Genomic DNA, 27,657 nt, shown 5'->3' with positions numbered 1-27,657 from the left:
TCATGTTGGGTTTTGATTATTTATGGCTCTAAGAAGAATTCAGTGAGAGAAACCGCATGTTGAATCAAAGAGCAGAATGACAGAAACTGCCTTCAGAGCAAGTTCTTGGCAGCAGCGTCCTCTTGGGGAGCTGGGTGTCTGTCCCGGAAGCAGCAGCTGGGGCTAACGAAATTAGTCTTTTCGGTGAGGTCAGGAACCCTGTGGGGATGAAGGAAAAATTACTCCAGGTTGCTGGCCTCCTTCCTTTAAATCCCAGGAGAGAAAAATTATGGTGAGAGGCTGAGTCTCAGTCTGATAGAGAACACAGTTGATCTTTGCTTCCTTCAGGAATGGAGCCACGCAATGTTCTTTCCCCACTCACCTGAGGGCTGAGATTGAAAGAGGGGTTCAGGCCTGAGATTCTCTTCCTAGAGGAGACTCAATGTCACAATGCACAGAAAAGACTCATATCCTCCTGCAACCCACCCCGCAAGGAAATCAAAGCAGGAATATTACCTGTTTATGCAGATCCTCGTTGAACTGAAATGAAAGAGGAAAGGTTATGTATTCAGCCATTGAAACCACCTCAGATAATTAAAGAAACGTTTCTATCCCACCAACTCCCATTGCCCATCACTCAATGGATGCCCCGCAGGAGCCTGAGTACCTGGGACCTCATGCATCTGGCTGCATTAAGACCCCAGCCTGGGATATCTCTCTACCTATAGGTCATGTTTGTTCCCTGATTGTCTGACTTCAGTGGCCTCTAGAGCTTTCTGACATTTCTTTTCTATCTGAACCCCTCACCATGGAATAAGTGTGAATATGGCAGGGGAAGGTAAGTCCTGCTCACCTTGCAGGCGTTCTCACCTTTTTTGCTCTTCCTGTGCATGAAGATGCCCACTCCACAGATGAGGAGCCCCAGCATGAAGCTCCCAGCTCCCGTCAGCATCTTACTCCGGGCAGAATCAGACTGTGCCTCTGGGAAGGACAGACCCAGGTTCAGTGTCACCTTCCCCAGCTGCACCCCTACTCACGTCCTGCCTGAGATTCTGGAGCCTGATGCAGAATATCGAGACAAGGACAGTGAGGGGGAGAAACCTTGCATAAGAGGAAATTCAGAAAGAGCCACCTTCATATCTGGAACATAGGGTGTGACCTCAATAAGGTGGCAAATGCTGATTCTGGAAGTTGCCTCTCAAAATGACACAATAGGCTAAAATGCTGAAGGAGGAGAATTGTTCCCATGGGCGAGGTCAGTTCAGGAAGGTGTCTGTGTCCTTAGATTCTCTGACAAGGGGGAGAACTATGCATCCTCAGGACCCCCTAGGCCAGGGTCAGGAAGTCTCCATTGCCCCAGCTTAAAGCTATGCTCGGGAGCTGGTGTAGAAGAAAATGGGGTCAGACATGGCCCCAGGGTATAGACACGGAAGACAAAATGAGTGGACCCCAGAGCCAGAGAGTCTCTGCTTTTCAAAGGCAGGGTCTAGAGAGTCATCAGACAGTAACTCACTCCACTCCACGGTGACAGGACTGTCCAGACTGGGATGCTCCACTTGGCAGGTGTAGACATCTCCCTGCTGGGGGGTCATTTCCAGCATCACCAGGATCTGGAAGGTCCAGTCTCCATTACGGATCAGGTTGGTGGACACGACCCCAGCTGTTTCCTCCTGTCCATTCAGGAACCAGCGGACTTCAATGCTGCCTGGGTAGAAATCTGTCACGTGGCAGACAAGCAGGTTGTGGTGCTGCAAGGGCCCCTTCTTGGATGGGGAGACGTTCACCTTAGGCTGGACTACGATGGGGAAGAAAAATAATGAAATCGCATTTGAGATCTTCCTTCCTTCCTTCTTTCCTCTTTCTTTCTTTCTTTCCTCTCTTTCTCTTTTTCTTTCTTCTTTGTGACAAAGTCTCACTCTGTCACAGTCTAGAGTGCAGTGGCACAATATTAGCTCTTTCCTCACTCACCTGAGGGCTGAGGTTGAAAGAGGGGTTCAGGTTCTCCACCTCCTGTGTTCAAGCAATTCTCCTGCTTCAGCCTCCCAAGTGGCTGGGATTATAGGTGCCTGCCACCACATACGGCTAATTTTTTGTATTTTTGGTAGTGACAGGGTTTCACTATGTTGGCCAGGCTGGTCTCCAACTCCTGACCTCAAGTGATCCGCTCAGTCAGTCTCCCAAAGTGCTGGGATTACAGGGATGAGACACTGCATCTGACCAGATTATTATTTGTTAGGCATGGTCACGATGTAATTGATTCCCAGATGTCAAAAATAGGAATAGTGTGATTAGCCTAGTGGGTAAGGGTAGCACTGAAAAGACAGAAATAGACCTTCATGTACAGCATGCATGATCTTGAATAAAATAATAAGTACATAGGGGAATGGCAGGGATACAGAGGTAGCACTCTAGCACATTCAGGAGAAATTTTAACTAAAAGCAATTTGGTCAAATAATATTCAATCAACTGTGAAACTATCTATCTTTCAAAGTTCTCTCTTGATACAAAGGGTGCAAAATTTACCCAAATAATATCTTGAAATGAAGATATACAGACAATGGCATTATGGTGGCCTATTAATCTAATTACTTTATTTCATGAAAATACAAAGAAAATGAAGAGGGCTAGGTGTGTCTTATTCTGCAAATAACCTATGTATTTTTTGACCTCACCTATAAAAACTCAGAATCTTCATATTCACACAATATCCTGAGCCCCTACATGCTTGAGCGGTAGAAATCCGTCCTTTTCCAAGTGCCTCCTCTGAGCTGTGTCTTTAGGTCCCGTGAAGGTCTCACAGATAGCCAGGTGTTGCCGCCCTCTGCATCTCTGTATTTGTGCCCCAGCTCATTCCCAGGTAAATTTCCGCACTGCCGCCGGCAACTTTTTTTTGGATCTCTGCCACCAGTACCTTTTTCCTCCTCAGAAGGCAGGAAAGGCCAGGCCTGGTGGTCCTGCCTGTAATCTTAGCACTTTGGGAGCCTGAGCGGTGAGAATCACTTGAGCCCAGGGGTTTGAGACCAGTCTCAGCAATATAGTGAGATCCCATCTCCAAAAAGAAACAGAAATTAGCTGGACATGGTGGTACATGTATCTGTAGTTCTAACTACATGGGAGGCTGAGGCAGGAGGATCACTTGAGCCCAGGAGGTTGAGGCTGCAGTGAGCCATGATTGCATCACAGCCCTCCAGCCTGGGAGACAGAGCCAGAACTTGTCTCGAAAACAAACACAAACACAAAAGCAAAAAACAAACACAGAAAAGGGCCAACTGCTCCTAGAGAACAGCTCATTCAGAGGAATGTCTCCAGTTAGTCTTCTATGTCTCCACACTCAGCTCTTTCCTTTCTACTTCCTGGAGAACACACACACCCTGACATGGGGCTGGGCCAGGTAAAAGTGCCGTCTTGAACTGACCCACACCCTTACTCCCTGTGGTATTTTTGCCTTGTTTACAGACTGATCCATGTTCCCAGCCTCTTCTTCCCTCAATGTGAGTTTATTTCAGAGACACCCGTGTCTCACTACTTCAATTACCTCTGTAAACTCAACGTCCGCTAGACTCTTCAACCTATGTCTAAATCTCAGTTGTGAATTACGTACAATTTCTTCCCCATAGAGCTCCTGGGAGCCATGAAATCAGGGGGAATACTTGGGTGTCTGTTTTAAGGTCCCAGAACATTCCATGAGAAGCATCTTGCTCAATATTCTTTGACAGGAGCCAGTCAGCCTGGAGCACATCAGAGACCTCCAGGGGGCGCTGGAGCTAAGGCCTGATACCCAAAGGCCTCATTTCTGACCCAGTTCAAATCATTTCACCAGGGCAAGGATTCCTGTTTGTTCTAGTTGCCTTCTCTAATGCCCAGAAACATTTGCTCAATTACTTCTAGATTTGGGTGGGCATCCACACTGCAATTGTCACAACGCCTTTCCTCCCCCGTTCCCACCTCTCCCCTGCCTCTGTGTGTTCCCTGTTCTAATTCATGCCTTCATTGCAATTTCTCTGACAATAACAGCAGTTTCCTGCCTCATCTCCCTGCCTCTGGTCCCTCCTCTACCCAACACCCTCAGTAGTCTTCTGAAGACACAGCTCTACCCTTCTGTTTTTCATTTTTCAAAAATCTTCAGTGTTCTGACAATACTTATTTGGCTATATGGGAACATCTAGGGAGCTGATTACAAACAGAGATACCCAGACCTCCCCACCCAGGGAAATCTGAGTCTTAGGGCAGTGAGTCTGGGCATCTGTGCATCACAGAGGATCTCTAGGAGTCTTCCGAGCAGTGAGGTTGGGGACCTGTGAGCCCTGAGGAGACACCCACACTTCTTAGGCTGGCAGCAGGGCTCTGCAGTCTGGCAGCTGATTACCATGAAAAAAATGCTGCCATGTCGCTGATTTGTGCCTCTACAAAGTCTCAGTAACAGTTTTTGCATTACTTTTATTTGCACACCTCTCTCAACCATTACCTCAGCAACTTTCCTAAACCCATGTCACTCTCCCCACCCAATGTGCCCACCTTCTCCCTCCTAGCAGGTGAACTTCCTTCCACTTGCCAGAAAAAAAGGGGATCAAAGTTGGGATTTCCCTAGCCTCCTCCCCCTCCCTTCATTTATTTCTGTCTCCAGGACAAAGGTCCAGGGCTCACCCCCATCCCCTGACGCTACTCCCCCAGGTCCCTCAGGTTGGTGCAGCAGGCTCCCCACCCCACGTGTTCACAGGAGGATGCCCCAGCGCCAAGCCTCCCCTGGCCCATCCTTGAGAAATCCTCTTACTGCCCACACCTCACCTCTCTCCATCTTTTACACCCAGACTTCCTGAAGGAAAGGACGAATGAGCTCAGACACTGCCCTGTGCCAGCCACGGGGAACCCAAGACAAGTAAAATCCATCTCAGCCCCGAGGAGGATGCGCCACACTCAGCCTCATTCACTCCCTCCCATCCCAGCTCCCACCGCTGTAGCCCACCTGCTCTCCCAGGTGACCCTGGTTTCCAAACCCACTTTCCATCTTCAGTTTTCTGACCTTCCCAAGTCACCGGCACGGCTCTCCCCAGTGCTGCTGAGGCCCCTCCCCTCAGCTTCCGGGACTCTACTCCGCGGGCCTGCCCTCACACGGCACTTCGTTTTCTTGTCTTCTTCACAGGCCTTTCTCTCTTGGCCAAATCACAACTGTCCAGTTCCCAGGATCCAGTCCTTTGCCCTTCCCCCTGGGTCCCCTCTCCCTGTGTGGTCTCATGTAGCCCAGGCCCCTCCCTGGCTGCAGACCCGTCTCTCTATCTGCCCGTCAGACCATCCGCCTGGCCCCTGAAGCACCTCAAACCCTCCGTCTCTCTGCAGGTGTCTTCTCTGCGCGGCCTGCTGTGCCATCTCCACCTCCATCTCCACACCACACCCCTGCAGGCTCTCCTGTGGCCTCCTTCCCTCACCCCACATGCAGTCAGCTGCCAGGTGTGATAGTGTCCCGAGGGTCTCTCTGAGCCCGTCATCCTCACTCCATGTTCAGCCTGGTCCAGGTCCCCGTGCTCGCTCCCCTGACACGCTCCAGATGGGTTCTCCCCATGAATCCCCAGCCCAAAGTCCCCTTGCTGCCTAGCACTAACGTCCCTTAGGCTGGCCTGGCTGCCACCCAGCCCTGGGCCCAGCCCCTGTGGCTGTCCTGGGACCCCTGGCTCAAAGCCGCCACTTACCTCGGCGCTGCAGGGTCACGGCCTCGTCCAGCTCGTAGTTGTGCCTGCACACCGTGTCCGCCGCGGCCCGCATCTGCTCCAGGAAGTCCTTCTGGCTGTTCCAGTACTCCGCGTCAGGCCGCCCCAGCTCCGTCACCGCCCGGAACTCCCCCACGTCGCTGTCGAAGCGAACGTCCTCCTCCTTGTTGTAGATGTCTCTCCGCAGGAAGCGCTGTGTCCCGTTAAACGCGTAGCATTCGTCCCGTACCTGGAGCACGTAATTCTCTGCGGGGAGGGGCGGCCATGAAGCGGGGGCGCACTCTCCCCTAATCCTCTCTCTGTCTCTGTCTCTGTCTCTGTCTCTGTCTCTCTCTCTCTCTCTCTCTCTCTCTCTCTCTCTCTCTCTCTCAATATTAACGATTCTTCCCAAATCTTCCCACTCAGACCTGAATTTTAAAATAGGAGTTTTCCTGCTACCGAGTTCTGTGGTCCTAGGCAGGTCGCAGAGCCTCTCCAGGCCTCAGTTTCCTCACCAGCAGCAAGATGATTTACTGAAAAGAATGAGACTCACTGCTCGGGGACTGAGTGATCACTAGGGAGGGGCCAGCACTGAGGGGAGGGCAGTTCCTTCTGCTGGGGGCTGGAGGAGGAGGGGGAGATGTTTCCTATGGGGTCCCTGGGAGAAACAGCAGGGGAGGAAGGAGCTGGGGACAGGGAGGGCAGAGCTGCTCCCCCTAACCTAACTCCCTGCCTGACATTTCCATCCTGATGTGAGTCTTGGCTTAAATGCCACCTCCTCCAGGAAGCCCTCCTTTCCTTCTTTCTCTTTTCCACAGCTAGGCCCTCTCTCTTCTCTGCCACTTTCTTGAGAACTCTTCCATCTGCTCCTGTTGTTTTGCATTTAGAAAATGTAGAAATAGGCCGGGCGCGGTGGCTCAAGCCTGTAATCCCAGCACTTTGGGAGGCCGAGGCGGGTGGATCACGAGGTCAAGAGATCGAGACCATCCTGGTCAACATGGTGAAACCCCGTCTCTACTAAAAATACAAAACATTAGCTGGGCGTGGTGGCGCGTGCCTGTAATCCCAGCTACTCAGGAGGCTGAGGCAGGAGAATTGCCTGAACCCAGGAGGCGGAGGTTGCGGTGAGCCGAGATCGTGCCATTGCACTCCAGCCTGGGTAACAAGAGCGAAACTCCGTCTCAAAAAAACAAAAACAAAAACAAAAAAAAAAAAAAAAAAAAAAAAAAAAAGAAAATGTAGAAATACATGTCTTAAAACTTTCGTCAATTTTGGTATAAGAAAGACTCTGGGCCAAGCAGTGACTCACGCCTGTAATCCCAGCACTTTGGAAGGCTGAGGAGGATGGGATCACAAAGTTAGGAGATCAAGACCATCCTGGCTAACATGGTGAAACCCCATCTCTACTAAAATAAAAAAAGTAGATGGGCATGGTGGTGGGCCTCTGTAGTTGCAGTTACTCAGGAGGCTGAGGTAAGAGAATCGCTTGAACCCAGGAGGCAGAGGTTGCAGTGAGCTGAGATCGTGCCATTGCACCCCAGCCTGGTGACAGAGCGAGACTCCGCCTGAAAATAAATAAATAAGTAAACAAAAATTAGCTGGGTATTGTGGCACGTGCCTGTAGTCCCAGCTACTCAGGAGGCTGAGGCAGAAGAATCACTTGAACTCGGTAAGCGGAGGTCGCAGTGAGAGCACCACTGCACTCCAGCCTGGCGACGGAGTAAGACTGTCTCAGAAAAAAAAAAAGAAAAGAAAAGAAAAGAAAAGAAAAGAAAAAAGAAACATTCTGTAGCCTGAAAGTTAATTTTTGATTTTTTTTTTTGAGATGGAGTCTCACTCTGTTGCCCAGGCTGGAGGGCAGTGGCAAGATCTCGGGTCACTGCAACCTCCGCCTCCTGGGTTCAAGCAATTCTTCTGTGTCAGCCTCCCAAGTAGCTGGGATTACAGGCATGCACTCTCATGCCCAGCTAACTTTTGTATTTTTAGTAGAGATGGGGGTTTCACCGTGTTTCACCAAGATGGTCTCAATCTCTTGACCTCATGATCTGCCCGCCTCGGCCTCCCAGAGTGCTGGGATTACAGGCCTCAGCCACTGTGCCCGGCCCTTCTGAAAAATAATTTTCTAACATGGCTGCAGAAAGACTTGGTGTCAAAAGATGTGGAAAGTATCTTAATCAATGAAAATCACCACAACAACCAGAGACCTGTGGGGGTGGAGTCCTTTGGGTTTAGAGGCATTGATGTAATGTTTTTTGGGCAGTTTTTTTGGTTTTATTTAAACACAAAATGTGGACCTGAGCTGTCTCCCCATTTTCTTCACTCTACACCCTGGCGTTGGGGTTGGTGACTCTGATGGCCATCTGGGTGGCTCTTTCCACAATGCTTTGCAGTTCTCAGAGGAACCTTTTGAGTGATCTCAGCACAGTGAGATTTGGTGCACATCAGCAGCACTTCCAGCTCCTTGATGTTGTGGACCAGAAACTTCCGGAAGCCACTGGGCAGCAGGTGTTTTTTTTGTTGTTGTTGCTCCCATAAGCAATGTTGGGCATCAAGATCTGGCCCTTGAACCTTCTACAAATCCTGTTGTCAACACCTCTGGGTTTCCGCCAGTTATGCTTAATTTTGACATATCGGTCTGAGTGGTGCTGCATGAACTTCTTGGTCCTCCTTTTGACAATCTTGGGCTTCATGAGGAGTCTGAAGGAGGCCATGGCTGAGGAGGACATGGCTGCCAATTCTGTAGACAGCGCCGAGGAAGACAGCATTGACATAATTTTTACACAGAAAACTTTGGCAGCCTTTCCCACATGCTGTTCTTCCTAGGGAGCGCATGAGCAGTGTCTGGCAGGTGTGTCTACACAGAAGTATCGGTGATGGGGCGCATGCTCCTTTCTGTTTGAGTCTTTTCAGGCCTGCTCTGTTCTTGGGCACACTGGGGAAATTAAGATGCTGTGATTGTTCCACGCATCTGTCTCATGCTTTGCAAATTAACTTCTCCAGTTTATTAACCTCACCCCTCACAGAAGCTGCACAGCTGGTAGCAGAGGATAGTAGAGAAGGGGTGGGGCTGGGCTCAGGGGCACCATGGAGTCCACCTTCCGTGTCCATTGTCATTGCTAAGGCAGATCCCAGGTCTTCACTCAGATATCCAGATCTGCCCCTTCCCTTGGAGCCTTGTACTCCAGCCCCCTAAACTCCCAGGCCCAGCACCCCTACCCCAGCCCCTTGAGTCCAGATTCCTCCTTTCCTGCCACCCACTCCCCCTTCTGTGATCAATTGTCCGGCTCTGAGTGTGGACCCTCCCATTTTCATTTGTTAGTCTTTGTTTTTCCTCCTCATTCACCAGTAAGAGAACATTTTTCACTCAAGAATAAGAATTTTGAAATTTTTCTTTGAAACACTTCTTTTTTTTTTAATTTACCCAGTCTTAGGTTTTTTTTTTTTTTTTTTTTTTAATATGTACATTTAACTTTTTACGTGGAATTTTACCTGCCAAGTAGACATAAGTGATGAAGGGTTTTATGGTGTAATTTGAAACCTTTGTTTTTTTGTATGTAAGAAATTTTATCCTGTTTGTGGAGCCCTTAATAATTGAGTTGCCAGAGCACAATTTGAAAACCATCAATCTCAGTGAATTCATCTCTTCACTCAAAAGAGGATATTTTAAAAACCTCTAGCTCCCTATGCGTTGTCTTAGCCAAGCTGTTCTCCACCAGCCTCTTTAAGCCACATCCTGGCTCCTTGGGCCTTTTCTCTTGTGCCCTGTTTGAGGATGGGGATGTGTGTGGAGTTGGGGGACCATGCAGGGCATGGTGGAATCGGCCCTGCCCACTCTACCCACTGCCCTTTGGCTCCAGCTCTCCCTCCAGCAGGTTTTGATTGAACATTCATTCTATGTAGGGAGCTCTGGTAACCCACTCTCAGTCCCTGTCGCGTGGCTGCACTGCCTCACTTCATTCTCCCTACCAACCTCAACCCAGCCTTTGCCCCTCTACCCATTCACTGCCCACCATCACGTGCCCCCTTCTACTCTCTGCTCCCTCACCTCTGGGTTTCCTTGGTGGCTCCCAACACTGCCTCTCATCCCACACGACAGCTCTGCCTATGGGATGCGGGTGCTGCGTCCCCTCACCTCCTGCTGGGGACTGTTCAGTGCTGCTCCGGCCTCCCCTCTCCCCAGCCTCACCCCACTCCAGTTCCCAGGGCTGAGCCGTCCTGCTGGTCAGTTCTCAGCACCCTCTGTGACTACAAGTGCAAGCCCTCCACTCCTCCCCAGACCACGAACCCCAGGTAATAGGTGAGGGGCTTTGGGGTTTGAGGGGCTGTCCTCAGGAGATTCCAACATTGTTACCCTGAAAAATGAGGAGGTGACATGATGTCAGTCCCTTCTAGGTGTGTCCTAGGAGGGGTGTGGAGGCTCTAGGAGGAAGGATCTAAGCAGGAAAGGTGGAAGTCAGTGGGAAACTAAGGCACCTACTTTGCAGTCCTTCCTCTCAGGGTGTTGGTATAAATTTGGACTAGAAAGATAAGAGTATGTTGAGAGAAAAACATGGATCATAGAAGCCATAATATCACACTAGCCACAGGGAGGCAGCGGGATGAAGAGGTTCTTCACTTGGTTACTGCTTCCTTGGCTGTGTGATAACCTACACGCAATCCCTTTCATGCACTCACACATCCTCATCTCATTCTTCCTACAAGTCTCAACCCACGCTAATATTCTAACCAAGTTCTGAGGAGGCTGGGAGAAGTACCTTTAAAGAGAGTGCCTTCAGAGGCTAGAACTTGTCCCCTTCCCTCCCTCCCATCTTGCCTTCATTGTCCAAGGGGCATAGGCTCCTGCTGCACCCTGGAGAATGAGAGGCATTATCCATGAGCACTGAATCCTCAGTGATCCTCAGAGACTGGACACTCCAGCTAAGGGCTGTCTGCCTGAGACCCTCCAGGCTGGAAGCAGATGTGAACACTCCCAGGAGCCTGCAATTGCCAACTTCTCTCTCTGCAAACATTGTCCATCCAAGGTTATCCCGGACCTGTTGGCCCCATTTCCCCAAAGACAAGCATACTGACCACCGGGCATCTCTCTCTGTTTGCTGTACCCATGTCTTTGGAGAAAGAATAGGCCTGTAGGGTAGCAACCTACCCTATTGGGGATGAGCCTCTTTCTCTAGCTGGGAAGGGAGGACACTGGCTTAGGGCAGGAGCCCCCACAGCCTGTCTGAGTCTTATCCCTTAAAGATAAAGTCCCCTAGGAATTGTTCCCTGAGCCAGACCCTTCAGGAATGGCAGCTGTGCTCTTACCTGGAGTGGCCCTGCCCTGGACCACAGGTGTGAGCAGCACCATCAGTAACACCGTCAGAGCCACTGTCTGGGGGGCCCCAGAAACCTGCAGAACCATCATGGAGCTGGAAAAGGTGGCAAAATGAAAAGAGTTGCAGCTAGGAAAAGAAGGACTCACTAAGGGGAGCTCCTGTCTGAAATGTTAGAGACCATGAACCCAAGTAGTCTTCTGTGACCCTGGGATTGGACAGAGTCTGAGAAAAGAGCCAATGGACGCTGAGCTTTGCATGAATCATCACTCACCGGGCAGACGGTTAGTGTGAAAGGTCTGAAAATGTAAGGCCTGTGATGCACTTAAGATGACAGATGGAGGACAGTGATACTCATTTTAAGCAGTCAGATATGTCATGAGGTTTGGGGAGATGATGTGTTTCCTTTGCTCTGAAGGTGATCTCAGATATTCTGCTGGCCCATCTATGGGGATTATCATTTCCCCAGTTCTGTCACACCTCAAACACACACAGGACATGGTCTATTGTGGAAGAAGTGCTATCTCCGTGTGTAAAAGGCCATTCAGTGACATCATTTAGAGGGACTAGAGTACCCATCCCAGAACTCAAAGGAGGCCTGAGTCTGCCTGTCTTGCCTTTGTCCAAGGGTGTGTTTAAATTAGCACCCATTCATACTTACTTTCTCCCAAAGGTCTATGAGTCCTGAGATGCGCAGGGGATACCAGCTTCTTCCATAGGGCTGTCAACAGGGTCAGCAGGGCTCAGTCTAGGGACCTTACACCGGGAACATGGACACACCACCTATCCTACCATGGAAGTAAGCAGCTTTAAGGACGCTGCCTCTTTTGGATTTCAATTTCTTGCCTTCAATATGGGGATGATATAACTTGCCTTATAGCAAAGCTCTTAAGATCAAATGAGATCAACAGGTCTGAAATTGCCTTGGAAAAATAAAGTCCATAGAGAATATAAATTGATCAGTAAATAAGGAAGAAAGTGAAAAAAAATTATCAACAACCCCACCTCCTTCAAAGGATCTGATTCTATTTTGTTTATAGTTAATATTTTTACAAACTTTCAAAGAATGTTGCTTCTTACTTTAGATACTTATAAATGTGATCCTGTTGGACCACATTGAGATTCCAACATTGCTACCCTGAAAAATGAGGAGGCGACACGATGTCAGTCCCTTCTAGGTGTGTCCTAGGAGGGCTGTGGAGGGGTCTAGGAGGAAGGATCTAAGCAGGAAAGTTGGAAGTAAGTGGAAAACTGAGATACCTGCTTTTCAGTCCTTCTTTGGATCAATTCTAATTTCAAAAATAATCAAATTGGCATCATTTATTTAAATAAATATAAAAATGTAAATAGTAGGCTAGCATGTAAAATGCAAGAGAATTAAACAATTATGTAGTAGGTGTCCAGCAGGATTGAGGGGCCAAGAGAGGATTGTGGAGGAAAGCTCAGTTTTCTTTTTCTTTTTTCTTTTTTTTTTGAGATGGAGTTTCACTCTTGTTGCTTATGCTGGAGTGCAATGGTGTGATGTTGGCTCACTGCAACCTCTGCCCCCCAGTTCAAGTGATTCTCCTGCCTCAGCCTCCCGAGTAGCTGAGATTACAGGCATGTGTCACTATGCCTGGCTTTTTTTTTTCTTTTTCTTTTAGTAGAGATGAGGTTTCTCCATGTTGGTCAGACCGGTCTTGAACTCCCAACCTCAGGTGATTCACCCTCCTTGGCCTCCCAAAGTGCTAGGATTACAGGGGTGTGCCACCGCGCCTGGCCAAAAAGCTCAGTTTTCTTAGTAACTGCCTGGGTTGAACACTTCTCCTTGTCACTTACCTGCCCTGGATGATTAGACAATGCTTAACTCCTCAATGTCTCAGGTAATTTATTTTTAGAGTAGACATTAATAATACCTCCCTCAGGCTTAATGTGAGGATTAAATGAGGTAATGTTTGCAGAGCACTAATAACAGCATCTCCCATGTACTAATCTGTTAGTAATTATTATTTATGCAAGGTAAGGCTACCACAAACAAGAAAAAATATTAATGTAATATATGTACTTCATCATTACATTAAATATTAAATGTTTTGTGACCTTATGTATATCAAAGAAATAGCTCAAAATCGAAATACTTAAAATGAGACTAGAAAAGTAATTTCTTAAATATGGTAAAGAGAATATAAAATTAAAAAATGAACTTTACCTGGAACAGAAAAACATTAGAGAAACCCTTCTTAAAAACAAGATCAAAATATTGGTGCACAATGTTACCATAGGTAACCTGTTCTGGGTATTCTTATACAAAAATGAAATAACATGACTAGTAATTTAAATATAAAAATGTTATTACATAGTTTAAATACCAGGAAAAGTTAAATACTAAGAAATCTGAATAATAAAAATTACCCAGAAATTTCACTAACAAAGGTAACGAGGAATAGGTAAATACTTAAGGATCAGATTCATTCAACTTAATTAAAACTTCTAGATAGAAATTATAACACTTCTGCAGAAATGATTAAATAAAAAGGAAATACCTCACTCAGGGAGATGGCCGTGAAAGAAAGATTAATTATATATTTTATTAGATAGCACATTCATCCTTAATTATCAGCAGAATGTTTTTGTAAACTTGACAACACAACATAAAACATTATTTAAAATATTGTGACCCAAAAACATCAAAGATCATCTGACTGTCTGAAATGGGGATGAGGTGGGGAGAAGGAACATAATGGAAAACATTTGTCATCAGAAGAAAGTGTGACTTCTCTTTTTAAGTCTCTTTCTTTAACTCTGAAAGTGAACTGCGAACTGGAGCTCTCTTGATTGACCACACAGGTACCTAAAATTCTCCCATCTCTTCCCGGCACCTTCCAGCATCCTCTTTACCCAGCAACTGAGAACGTCAGCTCTATGATTTCTCTGATTGGTGAAGCCCGGCCATGCTGACTCCTCTCCACCCATTTTGACCATTTCCAGGTGCTAGAAGCCCACAGTTTCAGAGTCTCATCTGCCTCCACTCGGCCTCTGTTCCTCATCACTGTTCCTGTGCTCACAGTCATCAATTATAGACTCACAGCATGCGCCCTGAAGACAGAATATTCAAGATCAGAGCTGTGATCTTGAGAGCCCTCTCATTGGCTTTCCTCCTGAGTCTCCGAGGAGCTGGGGCCATCAAGGGTGAGTGCTCAGGAGGACAGAAGAGCATTGGGGTGAATGAGGGGAGGCTCACATCAACTGTTGCTTCAGGAGTCAGAGATTTTAGGGGCTCACTGATCTATCTGGCTCTCTTGACAGTCTATGCTCCCTCTGGCCCTCATAATCATAACAGCAATAGCAGCCAGAGTTTACAAGACACCTGCATAGTTTCTTCCCCATTTACATCTCACGGGAATCTTCGATGAAGATATTATTCCCTTTTTGTAGAAATTATTCCCTTTATCTAAAAATTATTTTGAGAAAACAGAAGCTCAAAAAGATAATTACGTTCTCCAAGTTTACACAGCAGATCAACAAGCCAAGTTTGAAGTCTAGACCCAGCTCTGAGGGTCATACACTGCCTTCTCCAGATTCCTGCACACAGTGACCTTCTACCAGGACCCTGCAGAGCCCCTGTACCCCTCCTATCTCTCTGGGATCCCCAGCTTCTGTCTTTTGTGGCTGCTTTACAGGAACTCTGAGCTATGAGCTCTGCATTAGGAGGGAATGTGCTAAGAGTGTTCCTGTATCCCCCCTCTGTCCTAGGACCCTAGGGACCTTCCTGGGTCTTTGTGGGTGGTCACAAGCTTTCCTCTCTCAAGACAGCAGTGTTGCATGTTCTTGTTAGCCTTGTGATTCAGGTCCTGAGACATCCAGGACTGCAGGGGAGGCCTACACTTTGGATAGCCACAAGGACTCAGCCAGAGATGAACCATGGTGCATTAATGCTCTTTCTTCCTGTAGCTGACATCAGAGAAAATGACATTAAGCCTATGTATGATACTGTTATCCCCAAATCTAGTGATGAGGAAGGTTAGAATCCATAACATACAAGATGCACACTGGCCTCAGACAGTTTTATTGAAGATGTGTAGAATAAAGAGGAGGTGAGGCTGGAGATAACCAGAAATATCTATTGCATTGTTCATGGTCACCTGAGTTATTTCTAGTGTTATGTCCTAATAAACACCACAATGGATGTATCGTCATAGATTTGAATACTTTTTAGGATTCTTGGTAGAAATTCCTAATTAGCTCAGCTGTCTCTTCAGGGCTTCCCTCCCCAGTGGTTTCTTGTCTCTTAACATTTAAACACGTCCTTTACCTTAAAAACATAAGAGCAGACCAACTGATAAAAAATAACCTTGCCTGCATCCTACCCTAGAGACACTCTGTGTCCTCACACCGGGAGCTAAGCTTCTGACTGTGTCCAGTATATCCCTAAGGATCCTTTCATCTTGGCCATCAGGAACCTCTGCAGAAGGTCAAATCCAGTGGGTTCTTCTCAGTGTCTCTGACTTGAGTTACTAATAACATTTGCGCTGTAATCAATTCTTTCTGATGAACTACCCTGTCCTTATTTTTCTCCTATTTCTCTGGATCCTCCTTATCATCCTTTAAATCACCTCTTAATTATCACGTTCTCTCATCATACTCTGAGATCTCTACAATTCTGATTTTTGCCACTCTTCCTGGAAAATCTCATCTAACCTGCACCTGCCCATAATGACTCTCTCAGTTCTCTGGCCTAAACTCCTCTCCTGAGACCACCCATCATACATAAATGTCTATGTATTATTTCTCCTCAAATGACTTTCAGATCTCATAAGTGCACTAGCCCCATGGTGAACTCAGTGTCTTCTCCCAGTCAGGCCGTCTTCTCCCTGTGAGAAGTGGCTTTTGCCCTGCTTTCTGAATGCCTACATTGAAGCCATCGGTTCCCCAGGAAGCCTTCTCCGATGAGTTGTTTGATCGCATCTTGTGTATGCCCACAAATCTGCACGTATCCTTCCGAACCTGCTGTTGTCTTGTCACTTGTGTTTCCTTCTATGAATTGTAAACATCTGCAGAACAGGACCCACGTTTTATTTTTATTTGAATATTTAGCATCGAACAGCATTTGACATATAGCCTTTTAATACACATTTTTGTTTGAATGGAAATGATATTTTGAAGTAAAATAATCTGTTTCACATCTGGATGATCTTTAGATTGCAGAACTTGTGGAAGTGTTTTTTAAAAGGCGTTTAAAAAAGTACAAGGGGCATTCAGGTATTAAGACGAATTTCCAATTGCTAGAGGATTTTGTATCTTTTTATTTTACCCTCTTTTCCTGGTTAGTCCTTTGAGTCTTTTAAACTGAGGTGGAAACTAAGTTGGCTTGTGAAATACCTACAGGATTTAATTTATTTTATTTAGTTTGAAATACCACTCTGTGCTTGGCCACTTATAGTGACAGGGAGTCATTCTCAGTGAAAAATAAGATACAGGTCCTATCCTCTCTGTCACTGTAAGCACAGACTGGGTCCCCACATGTCAGGGCTGCAGACTCACAGGGAAATCTGTGAGTTGGGAGGTGAGAGCCGATGAGCCGTGTAGTCCTTTCCCACGCATGCATTTATCATTCTAAACCCAGACTCTCACATACACATTCACTGTTTTCTTTAATGATGAGAGTTGCTTTTATCCTCTTATCTTTGCTACTTCTTGCAAACTAATAAAGGCTAAGAAACAAAATAAATTAAATCCTACATGTATTTCAAACTCAGCAATAATTTCTAGTTGGCCTCTAAAACAAAAATCAAAATATAAATGTAAGAAAAGTTTAGAGGCTGGGCGCGGTGGCTCAAGCCTGTAATCCCAGCACTTTGGGAGGCTGAGGTGAGTGGATCATGAGGTCAAGAGATCGAGACCAACCTGGTCAACATGGTGAAACCCCGTCTCTACTAAAAATACAAAAAAATTAGCTGGGCATGGTGGCGCGTGCCTATAATCCCAGCTACTCAGGAGGCTGAGGCAGGAGAATTGCCTGAACCCAGGAGGCGGAGGTTGCGGTGAGCCGAGATCGCGCCACTGCACTCCAGCCTGGGTAACAAGAACGAAACTCCGTCTCAAAAAAAAAAAAAAAAAGAAAAGTTTAGAATGCTTATTGCCTGGGTGATGAAATAATCTGTACACTAAACCCCTGAGTCATGAGTTTACCTATATAGCAATCCTGCACATGTACCCCTGAACATAAAATAAATGTTAAAATATTTTTAAAAAGGAAACAAGTTTGGAACAAATGCTAAGATAACTCTACTGTATTTTTGAATTTATATGCCTCAAACGAAAAATATTATCAACAAAGCTATACATTCTACTGTTTCATGTTCATAAACGGAGACAGAAACTGTCAAGAGCACTAAAATTTGAAGGATATTTTCTTATTCCTCTCAATTTTCTATTTTTTCTCCCTTTTCTGTAATAAGAAAAATAAAATGTCCACTCCCCCACCTCCATGACCCTAAAAACAATTTTATATCTGTGTCCTAGAATTAAGATCTTAAAGGGAGAGAAAGTCTCTACCAGTTCCATCAGTAGCCACATGACCTTAGTAAGTTATTAATATTTAACCTCTCTGCATTTCCTTATCTGTAAAATAGTATGCTATGTATTTGCTTCATAGGGTTATTGTGATAATTCAACGAGTGAAATATGTGAAGTTTGTAGAAAGATGCTTGGCACAAGTGCGCGCTCAACAAATGTTAGCTGTCGTTGTTACTATTACTATTGTGTAGGGTCAGGATGCCCAGACTTTCAAAGATCAGGAAGCAACTTGCCTTACCAATGACAAACTTTTCATTTTGTTCTTTGTGCCTTTCTTTTTATAACTGCTCATCTGCTCTGTAGTATTTCCTTTATGGTGTTGCTCCTTCTTCCCCGTATGTCCTTCCTTTGACCTCTTAACTGCTTCCTTTTATATTCATAAATCTTTATTCCTTCTCTAGCTTTCACCAGTTGCTTATTCATACTGATATTTTATCATGTTTTCTCTACTTTCTTTATGCAGCGGACCATGTGTCAATTTATGTCACATTTGTACAGACGCAGAGACCAACAGGGGAGTATATGTTTGAGTTTGATGAGGATGAGCAGTTCTATGTGGATCTGGACAAGAAGGAGACCGTCTGGCATCTGGAGGAGTTTGGCCGAGCCTTTTCCTTTGATACTCAGGGCGCACTGGCTAACATTGCTATAGTGAAAAGCAACTTGAATATCATGATCCAGCGTTCCAACCACACTCAGGCCACCAATGGTACTGCCTATCTTTGCCTTTTCTGTAGCCCAACTGGAAGGGATGAGAGGGCCCTTCTGCCACCCTCAGACTAGGAAGCCTAAGTGCCCCCTGCTGTGTGATCCTTTTTTTCCCCTAGTGGCCATGGGCTGATCCCACTACAGCAAGTGTTTGTGCCCTTCCTTCTTAGGAGAGAGAAAGGTGAGCAGGGTGAGGTTGGTCAGTGGTGAGATACCCCCTCTGTGATACAGGAACCCAGAGCTGCCATAAAATCTAAGACTGAGGTAGATTAACCCCCAGAGGTGGAGCCTTTGTGATTCATCCCAGAACAGGGGCCTAACCTGGTCCTGTCTCCTCCCAGATCCCCCTGAGGTGACCGTGTTTCCCAAGGAGCCTGTGGAGCTGGGCCAGCCCAATATCCTCATCTGCCACATTGACAAGTTCTTCCCACCAGTGCTCAACGTCACGTGGCTGTGCAATGGGCAGCCAGTCACTGAGGGTGTCGCTGAGAGCCTCTTCCTGCCCGGAACAGATTACAGCTTCCACAAGTTCCATTACCTGACCTTTGTGCCCTCGGCTGAGGACGTCTATGACTGCAGGGTGGAGCACTGGGGCTTGGACCAGCCACTCCTCAAGCACTGGGGTATGCAGCTCCTTTTCTCTCCATAATCTCCTGGCATCCTCTACTCCAAGGACCTGGTGTCCTCTGCACCAGCTTTCCCCACTGGACAGGTATCAGTCTTCTCTTCGTCCTAACGTCCAATTAATTGGTCAACAACCTTCAATTCCCACACCCATCCCAGACCAGGACCACCCTCACTGCACCTCCTGACCCTATCTCTTCATTCTTTCCCCAGAGGCCCAAGAGCCAATCCAGATGCCTGAGACGAAGGAGACTGTGCTCTGTGCCCTGGGCCTGGTACTGGGCCTAGTGGGCATCATCGTGGGCACTATCCTCATCATAAAATCTCTGCGTTCTGGCCGTGACCCCCGGGCCCAGGGGCCCCTGTGAAATACTGTAAAGGTGGGAATGTAAAGAGGAGGCCCTAGGCTCTGTAGAATGTAAGGATGGGAGGAAAAATTCAATCTGATAAGTGTTCATTGATCACCTAATGAGTTAAAAGCATTCAGCCGTAAAAAAAAAAAAAAAAAAAAAAAAAAAAAAAACAAAAAAAAAAAAACAGCTAAAACCAACAACATTGATAACTAACTGAGTAGTTAATATGCTCAGGTGCTATTCTCACAAATAACCCACTTTATGCTCACAAATAGTCTTTGAGGTAGGTACTATTATTTTCACCATTTCACATAAGAGATACTTACATCTTTTCACACACATGGAGACTTTAAGCACCTTGATCAAGTTCCCACAGCTATGAAGTAGTAGGGCAAGCTTCCAATCCAGAAAGTCTGGATCCAAGACTGTTTATCCACTGTCCTATACACCCTATTTTGTGAAGCAAAAGACCAAGTTTAAATTCTCCAAGAATCTATTGTCTAGTAATAGAGCCAGATCTGTATTTCCATATATAATTGCAACACAGTGAGGTGGGTGCCTGTAACTATTTACTGTCTCTACTTGGACTCATTCCATGGCAATGCTCACACAAAAAATGCCCCTCCTGAGATCTTATAGTTTTCTATTTATCTTCACCATGTTTTATATTTTATATGTTTTGGGAATTCTCTTAGCATTAGATAATGAATTTCCATGCAGGTGGCCACATCTAATTCATTATTATAATTGTCATTCATGCTGGACCTCAGGTACAAAAGGTTAATAACAATAACGTCTCAGTTCATTATACTATCATCATTGGTGCCTCCGAGCTCTCTCTCTCTCTTGATTTATTTTGTTCCTTTTACCCCCAGTCCTTACTCCCATATTTAACCTCCTACCCCTACCTCATAGGTAAACACTTTAATGGATTTGATGTATTCTTTTATTTGCATAGATCCTGTATACTATGTAGTTGTGTCCAGTGTACATTTATGATTAACCAAAATGGCATTAAATTATAGGTCTAATTTTGAACATTTAGTTTGTTTCTTCCAAATCTTCCATAGTATTCTACTCTATACATCCATGCATTAGTCTATTTTGCCTTGCTGTAAAGGAATACCTGAAGTTACCTAATTTATGAATAAAAGAGCTTTAACTGGCTCACAGATCTGCAGGTTGTACAAGAAGCATGGCACTGGCATCTGCTTCTGTTGTGGGATTCAGGAAGCTTTTACTCATGGTGGAAGCAAGGAGAGCCAGTGCCTCACATGGTCAGAGAGGGAGAAAGAGAGAGAGAAAGAGGTGCCAGGCTCTTTTTAACGACTAAACACAGGTTTCATGTGCACTAATAGAGTGAGAACTCACCCATTACCAGGGGGAAGGCACCAAGCCATTCATGAGGGAGTCTTTCCCATTATTCAAATATCTCCCACCAGGCCCCACCTGCAACACTGGGAATCAATTTTCAACATAAGACTTGGAAGGGACAAATATCCAAATCATATCAATCCGCTTATCTATATTGCTTCTGGGATACCTGGATTATCCCTGGTTCTCTACTATTGCAAACAATACTTGTATCTCACATGGACCTGCATATGCATGTGGACCTGACCTGCCTCCCTGGAATGTATGTATCCTAGAAAGGGGTTGCAGTATTGCTGGAGATGCAGCTCCTTCATTTGACTAAGTACTGCTTATCTGCTCATCAGAATGGCTGTACTCGTCTGTACTTCCTTTGTCAGTATATGAAATGTCCTGCAACTACTAAATGCACACCAACACTGGACATTATCCAGTTTTCTAACTTTTTCCAGTTTCATGTGCATAAATAAATATGCTGTTTTATTTTGCATTTCTTTAATTACTTATAATTGCGGCTATAATTGGGACTGATTAGCCACTTGGGGGTTCCTTTTCTATAATTGCCTGTTCACATTCTTTGCCCATTTTTTTACTGTGGGCTTCTACCTTTCTCTTATTGATTTGCAGGAGATCCTTATATAGTCTGCTAGTAAGTAGTCCCTTGTCAGTTTTAGACATTGAAAATGTTTTCCCCTAATCTGACTTCTGGCAACTTTCTCCTCATTTTCTTTTATTGAAGAGAAATCCTTGATATTTTGTAATGAAGTTCATTCATCAACTGCTTTTTTTTGGTTTGTGTGTCTTTTTAAAAATAAGTCTTCCCCATACTATATCAAAGATACTTTTAAAATATCTCCTATAGTTTTAAATTTCACATTTACTACTTTAATTTATCTGGGATTCACCTTGTGTTTGATGAGGATCATGTTTTTTTTTTTTTTGGTCTCTGTATAATGGGCCAGTGTTCCCACAACTACTAAATAGCTCACCTTTTCCCCATAAGTTTGTGGTGTCTCCTTTGCTGTACGGAAAGCTCCCATTACAGGTTGGCCTGTATCTGAGTTTCTTCTTGTTCCACTGTTCTGTTTGTCTCTTCTTGTGCCAGTGTCCTAGTGTTTTGATTACTATAACATTGTAGTGTGTGTTAGTATTAAGTAGGAAAAATTCTTTATTTTTTCTTGTTCACACACATTTATAATTATATCTATAATGATTTATAACAGAACGAAGTGAATGGAGAATGTCAGATGTTAAGAGGAAGTATGAAAAGGAGGGTTGAGACTAAGGTGATATCAGGAATGCACTGGACTTAGGTGCAAAATTTGGTGGATACCAAAAGAACTCAGTAATAAAAGTAAATCATAGTTTAACAAAATATCTTGAAAAAGCAAAAGTAATGCAAAGATACATGATTAACAAAATATCAAAAGAGGAATATTTAACAAAAATGGAGAAGAAGCAGAGAGGCAGAAGAAGTAGGAGAATATGTTGCCACATAAGCCAAGGAATTAAAGAATTCCAGGAAGGAGTACCACTGTCACATGTTCAACAGAGGTCATTTTTAAAAATTTACCTTGGTTTTGAAATCCTTTCAAAGAGCAGTTTACACAATGCGAGCAAGTGTCCTTCCTTCATTGCCTTCATTGATATGGTTTGGATGTTTGTCCATTCCAAGTCTCATTCCAGAGTTAAACTTCTCCTCTGCTCTCAGTAATGTGGCCCTTCCCCTTGTCAGGATATTTTGAAGACATGAAGCATGTGGGATGCCCTCAAAGTCAGCTGGGGTTTGGGGGTGAAATTTGATAACTTTAGGGAACTCCTTGGCTCCTATGTGCTGTTCACCTGGAGGACCAGGGCATGTGCAGGGATGACCACCATTTCCCTGGGACCTGAACAGGGCAGAGAACTGGAAAGATTAGGCATAAAGGGAGTGGGGAAGATGGTGTGGGCTTACAGTACTGAACCAAGGAATGACAGTAACTGTGTGTGTTGCTGCAGGTGACAAAATATCTGAACAGAAGAAGACTTAGGAGAGATCTGAACTCCAGCCTGCCCTACAAACTCCATCTCAGCCTTGCTTCTCACTTCATGTGTTCACTACCCCAGTGGCTGACTGAATTGCTGACCCTTCAAGCTCTGTCCTTATCTGTTACCTTAAAGCAGTGATGTCTTAGTAAAGTTCCCAACAAATAGAAGGCAGTGAATAAATGTTGACACTTCTGTAGCACTGATATGGAGATTATCCCTTCATTGAGCTTTTTATCCTCTGGTCTCCTTTGAAGAACCCTTCACTGTCACCTTCCCGAGAATAACCTAAGACCAAAAATACTACAGTATTTCAGAGCTGGGAGACTCTGAGTCATTCTTACTGGACGTCTAGGACCAGGTCACATGTGAATACTATTTCTTGAAAGTGTGGTTTCAAGCTCTGTTGCAGATGTAGTAACTAAAGGTTCTGATCCCACCTGAATGGAAAGGTCTAAGGATATTGATTTAGCCTTGCATTCTTCCCTAACTACAGGATAGGATGGGGTAGAGAAAGGATATTTGGCGGAAATTTTACTTGGGTGAAGTTTTTCTTGGATGTAGTTTGAAGGCTGCAGTGTTTGAAGTCTCTGAGGGAAGAGATATAGTCTGTCTAGATCAAGATTTCAAGCAGTTTTCGATTCCATTCACAACCCCCAAGCTTCCTTCCCAAGGCTGGATTGTAATTATTGCAATATCTCATGGAGCATATTTTCTACATGATAAACTAAGAGCCAAGAAATAATATAAGAAACTGCCCTTATTCACTGCAATTTTTACCAGCCATAGTCACTCCATGTGGAAGAACTTAAATCATCATTAACAGAGCTTTCAAAGGTTTGAGAATAACGGTGATTATGAAGAAAAATATCTTATTTGAGCAAGGATTTTGTTTCTTTATGAGTGTTCTCTAGATGTTAAAATGAAAAGAGCATGAGATGGTAAAAATTCAGATAAATATATAAACATGTTTTCTATTTTTTTTTAAATTTTTGAGTTTAAAAAGGTAATTGTTTAAAGTGAAAATTATTTGGGGGTTTATAACATACCCAGAAGTAAAACATGATGACAATGACACAAAGAATAGAAGGGAAGTATAATGTAAGTTTCTTATACATGTGAAGTGGTATGTAATTATTTGAAGGTAGAATGTATTAAGATGAATATTTTGAGCTCCTGACAACTACTGAAAAAAAAAGAGGTATAGCTAAGAGGTCAATGAAGAAGATAAAAAAGAGTACTAAGTGTAATTAATTCAAAATAAAGAAATACAAAAGGGAAAATCTGATAAAGAGAAAACAAACTGTAAGATGGTAGAGTTTAAAACAATCATACTAATAATTGAATTAAATACACATGGTCTAAACACTCTTATTAAAAGGCAAACATTGTCAGAATGCACAAAAAAATGTTTAGGCCAACTTTATGCTATCGCTATAATGCCCTCTTTCAATATGAAGGCAAAGACAGGTAAAAAGCAAAAGAATGGAAAAATACATATACACCATAGAATACTATTCAGCCATAAAAAAGAATTAGTTCATGTCCTTTGGGGGACATGGATAAAGCTGGAAGCCATCATTCACAGCAAACTAACACAGGAACCGAAAACCAAACACTGGCCGTTCTCGCTCATAAGAGAGTTGAACAATGAGAACACATTGACACAGGGAGGGGAACATCATACACCAGAGCCTGTAGGGAGGTGGGAGACAAGTGGAGGGAGAGCATTAGGACAAATACCTAATGCATGTAGGGCTTAAAATCTAGATGACTGATTGTTAGGTGCAGCAAACCACCATGGGATATGTATACCTAGGTAACAAACCTGCACATGTATCCCAGAACTTAAAGTTAAAAAAAATGGGAAAATAAGGCCAACCATGGAAATGTTGGTAGCTGTATTAATATCAGAAACATAGAACTCAGAATAAGAAATCTTACCAAGGAGAAAGAAGGATAGTTCATAATGATAAAAGGATCATCTTACCACCAACATAGAACAATCCTAAATGTGTATGTTCTTAGAAAACATGTCTTAAATCACATTATCCCAAAAGTAGTAAAAATAAAAGCAGAAATAGACAAATTCCCAATTCCAGCACTCATTTACAAAAGAATATACAGGAAAAAAACTCAATGAGGACATGGAAGATTTAAATAACATTATCAATGAACCAATGTGATCCAATTAAGATCTACCGAATACTCCACCCAATAGTGGTAGAATATACATTTTTTCAAATGCTCAAGACTATTCTGCACAACAGACTGTACATTGGGTCAAAAACACATTTAAATAAATGCCTCTGATGAAATCACATGCAATCCATTTTCGGGCCACAGTAGCATTAAATTAGAAACCAATAACAGAAAAATAACTTTCATGTTTCAAATACCCAGAAATTAAAAAGTATACTGCTAAATAGCACCTGGATTTAAAAAGAGTCAGAAGGAAAATTAGAAAATATTTTGAACTCAATGAATATGAAAGCACACTATATCAAAATTAGTATGATACAGTAATTAGAGAATAATTTATAACTTTATATAATTGGAAAGGAGGAAAACTCTAAAATCAACCATCTATACTCCCATCTTAAGAAGCTAGAAAAAAAAAAAAAGGTCAAATTAATCCCAAGATAGTAAGAGCAGAAATAAATGCAATAAAAATGGACAAACAATAGAGAAAATAAACAAAGTCAATTGCTGGTTTTTAAAACACAGTACATTCATGAATCTCTAGCTAGATGGATCAAGAAAAAGAGATAAGATTCAAATCCCCTATATGAGGAATGGAAGTGGGTACATCACAATAGGTCATACAAACATTAAAAGTAATATGACAAAATACTATGAAAATGCCAATAAAGAAAAATGACAATAAATTTGACAATTTACATTGTTAAATTAAATTAAATTTGGTGTTAAGCCTTCTACATATCTTGATTTCCTACATAGCAAACTAACCTAACTTAACTGCATCATGCAAACAACAAACTAACTTAAGAGTGTTGTAATAAATCACTGAGTCTCAGCCAATCACAGGTTGCTAACTGATCATACTATGGCCCCCATAAGGCAAATGCCTCATCACACCACACCCATATAATGCAAACACTGAGCTGTAACTAATTGGCTGGTTTTGTATATCACTTCCTGGTTTTTATCTATAAATGCTGCTTTCTCATATTGTTGGATAGAGCTCTCTAAATCTTTCTGGGTTCTGAGGGCTGCCCAATTCAAGAATTTTTCCTTGCTAAATAAACTCTGTTAAATTCAATTTGTCTACAATTTTTATTTTAACAACATGAAATAGAAACATTTCTTGAACAATTCAAACTACCAAAACTAAATCAAGAAGAAATCTGAATCAATGAAAGAAATTAAGTTTGTAATTTAAAAAATCCTTCTCACAGAGAAGGTCAAATGGTTCCAGGTCAGATGGTTTCATTGATTAATTCTATTATACATTTAAGAAAGAAACCACACCAACTCAATATAAACTCTTTCAGTAAAAGAGCAGAAGAAAACACACATCTCAATAATTTACATATCCAGTATACTAACACTAAACAATGACATTAAAAGGAAAGGAAATTTCAGTTGGTAAATAGTGTAAGAAAAGAAATAAATACAAAAAAGAAAAAGAAAAGGAAACTAAAGACACATATCCCTCACAAACATAGCCACAGAAATGTATAACTAAATATTATAAAATTGAATTTAACAATATATTAAAAAGGATGATATAACATGATCATAAGAGTTTATGCCAGGAATGGAAGGCATGTTTAACATTCAAAAAAATCAATGTGATTCCACATCTTAACAGAATACAAAAGAAAAATTATATAATTATGTAAATGGATGCAGAAAAAGGCATTTGTTCTTTTGTGATTAAAAAAAAGTCATAGAAAACTAGAAATAAAAGGAAATTACTTCACCTGATGTGTCCATGAAAACCAGCACTGACATTTTCAATTTTGGGCAGGGGAGGGGGGCATTTCACTTCCTTCATAAAACTATTAAATTATCTAAATGTGAGAGTGGAATTCAGTGAAGAAATGTTCCCTACAGGAAAAATACACAATGCTTGATATTCTGTGAACAGGTTCTATACATTCTTTTTTTTTTTTTTTTTTTTTGAGACGGAGTTTCGCTCTTGTTACCCAGGCTGGAGTGCAATGGCGCGATCTCGGCTCACCGCAACCTCCGCCTCCTGGGCTCAGGCAATTCTCCTGCCTCAGCCTCCTGAGTAGCTGGGATTACAGGCACGCGCCACCACGCCCAGCTAATTTTTTGTATTTTTAGTAGAGATGGGGTTTCACCATGTTGACCAGGATGGTCTCGATCTCTCGACCTTGTGATCCACCCGCCTCGGCCTCCCAAAGTGCTGGGATTACAGGCTTGAGCCACCGCGCCCGGCCTCTATACATTCTATATAAACAAAATGATTAGCTATATAATAAATTTATTGAAAAAAGAAGGTGGCCTTCTTAAACTGGACCCCAGATGAGTATGCTAAACACAAAGCATGGTTTGTAGAGAAGAGATGGTTCTAACAGAAAAATTAAGGACATTGAGGTAGTGCTGGAACATCCAGATGGGTGCACCCAGTATATCTACTAAGATGAAGTCAGAGACTGTATACTGCTGGGTTTTCTGTGGCATAATGATTGATGCCGTGAGGGTGACTGAGATCTGCAGAATGAGTTTAGAGAGATGAGCAAAGGGCTGAAGATTATGCCTTAATTATGTTTCCATTTAAAAATGGGAAATGGAGCTGGGCACGGTGGCTCAAGCCTGTAATCCCAGCACTTTGGGAGGCCGAGGTGGGTGGATCACAAGGTCAAGAGATCGAGACCATCCTGGTCAACATGGTGAAACCCCATCTCTACTAAAAATACAAAAAATTAGCTGGGCATGGTGGTGCGTGCCTGTAATCCCAGCTACTCAGGAGGCTGAGGCAGGAGAATTGCCTGAACCCAGGAGGCGGAGGTTGCGGTGAGCCGAGATCGCGCCATTGCACTCTAGCCTGGGCAACAAGA

The 27,657-nt window shown here is 43.7% G+C and overlaps 2 protein-coding genes across 3 annotated transcripts; one reads left to right on the top strand and one right to left on the bottom strand.

Moving 5' to 3' along the window:
* Nucleotides 1-5: 5 nt before the first annotated feature.
* Nucleotides 6-11,160, bottom strand: LOC101039220 (HLA class II histocompatibility antigen, DP beta 1 chain). 2 transcript variants are annotated; one of them, XM_074397903.1, is made up of 7 exons: nt 10,963-11,160; nt 5,665-5,928; nt 1,493-1,774; nt 851-960; nt 496-521; nt 362-407; nt 6-198 (listed from the first exon to the last, which is right to left on the bottom strand). In XM_074397903.1, the coding sequence occupies exons 1-7, from the start codon at nt 11,060-11,062 to the stop codon at nt 190-192; spliced, it is 837 nt and encodes a 278-aa protein (XP_074254004.1). In that variant the 5' UTR covers nt 11,063-11,160; the 3' UTR covers nt 6-189. The 2 variants fall into 2 exon arrangements, with proteins under 2 accessions (XP_074254004.1, XP_074254003.1); XM_074397902.1 differs by lacking the exon at nt 362-407.
* Nucleotides 11,161-13,933: 2,773 nt separating this feature from the next.
* On the top strand, nt 13,934-19,410 carry LOC101040088 (HLA class II histocompatibility antigen, DP alpha 1 chain). The gene is made up of 4 exons (XM_003923126.4): nt 13,934-14,138; nt 17,989-18,234; nt 18,575-18,856; nt 19,071-19,410. Exons 1-4 carry the CDS (start codon nt 14,039-14,041, stop codon nt 19,223-19,225), a joined length of 783 nt encoding a protein of 260 aa, XP_003923175.2. The 5' UTR covers nt 13,934-14,038; the 3' UTR covers nt 19,226-19,410.
* Nucleotides 19,411-27,657: the final 8,247 nt, after the last annotated feature.

Source organism: Saimiri boliviensis, chromosome 4 (assembly GCF_048565385.1).
Source record: "Saimiri boliviensis isolate mSaiBol1 chromosome 4, mSaiBol1.pri, whole genome shotgun sequence".
In the NCBI taxonomy this organism is placed as follows: Eukaryota; Metazoa; Chordata; class Mammalia; order Primates; family Cebidae; genus Saimiri; species Saimiri boliviensis.
The sequence above is the reverse complement of the archived record's forward strand: the minus strand, read 5'-3'. Positions and strand labels throughout refer to the sequence as shown.

Bases quoted from the DNA above. Each gene is read 5' to 3' on its own strand.
- LOC101039220 (XM_074397902.1), bottom strand. From the start codon at position 11,062: ATGATGGTTCTGCAGGTTTCTGGGGCCCCCCAGACAGTGGCTCTGACG. The intron at 5,929-10,962 runs GTAAGAGCACAG...CCCTCCCCGCAG, and splicing joins CCAGGGCAGGGCCACTCCAG to AGAATTACGTGCTCCAGGTA. The intron at 522-850 runs GGTGAGAACGCC...CTCTTTCATTTC, and splicing joins TGCACAGGAAGAGCAAAAAA to AGTTCAACGAGGATCTGCAT.
- LOC101040088 (XM_003923126.4), top strand. From the start codon at position 14,039: ATGCGCCCTGAAGACAGAATATTCAAGATCAGAGCTGTGATCTTGAGA. The intron at 14,139-17,988 runs GTGAGTGCTCAG...TTCTTTATGCAG, and splicing joins AGGAGCTGGGGCCATCAAGG to CGGACCATGTGTCAATTTAT. The intron at 18,857-19,070 runs GTATGCAGCTCC...TTCTTTCCCCAG, and splicing joins GCCACTCCTCAAGCACTGGG to AGGCCCAAGAGCCAATCCAG.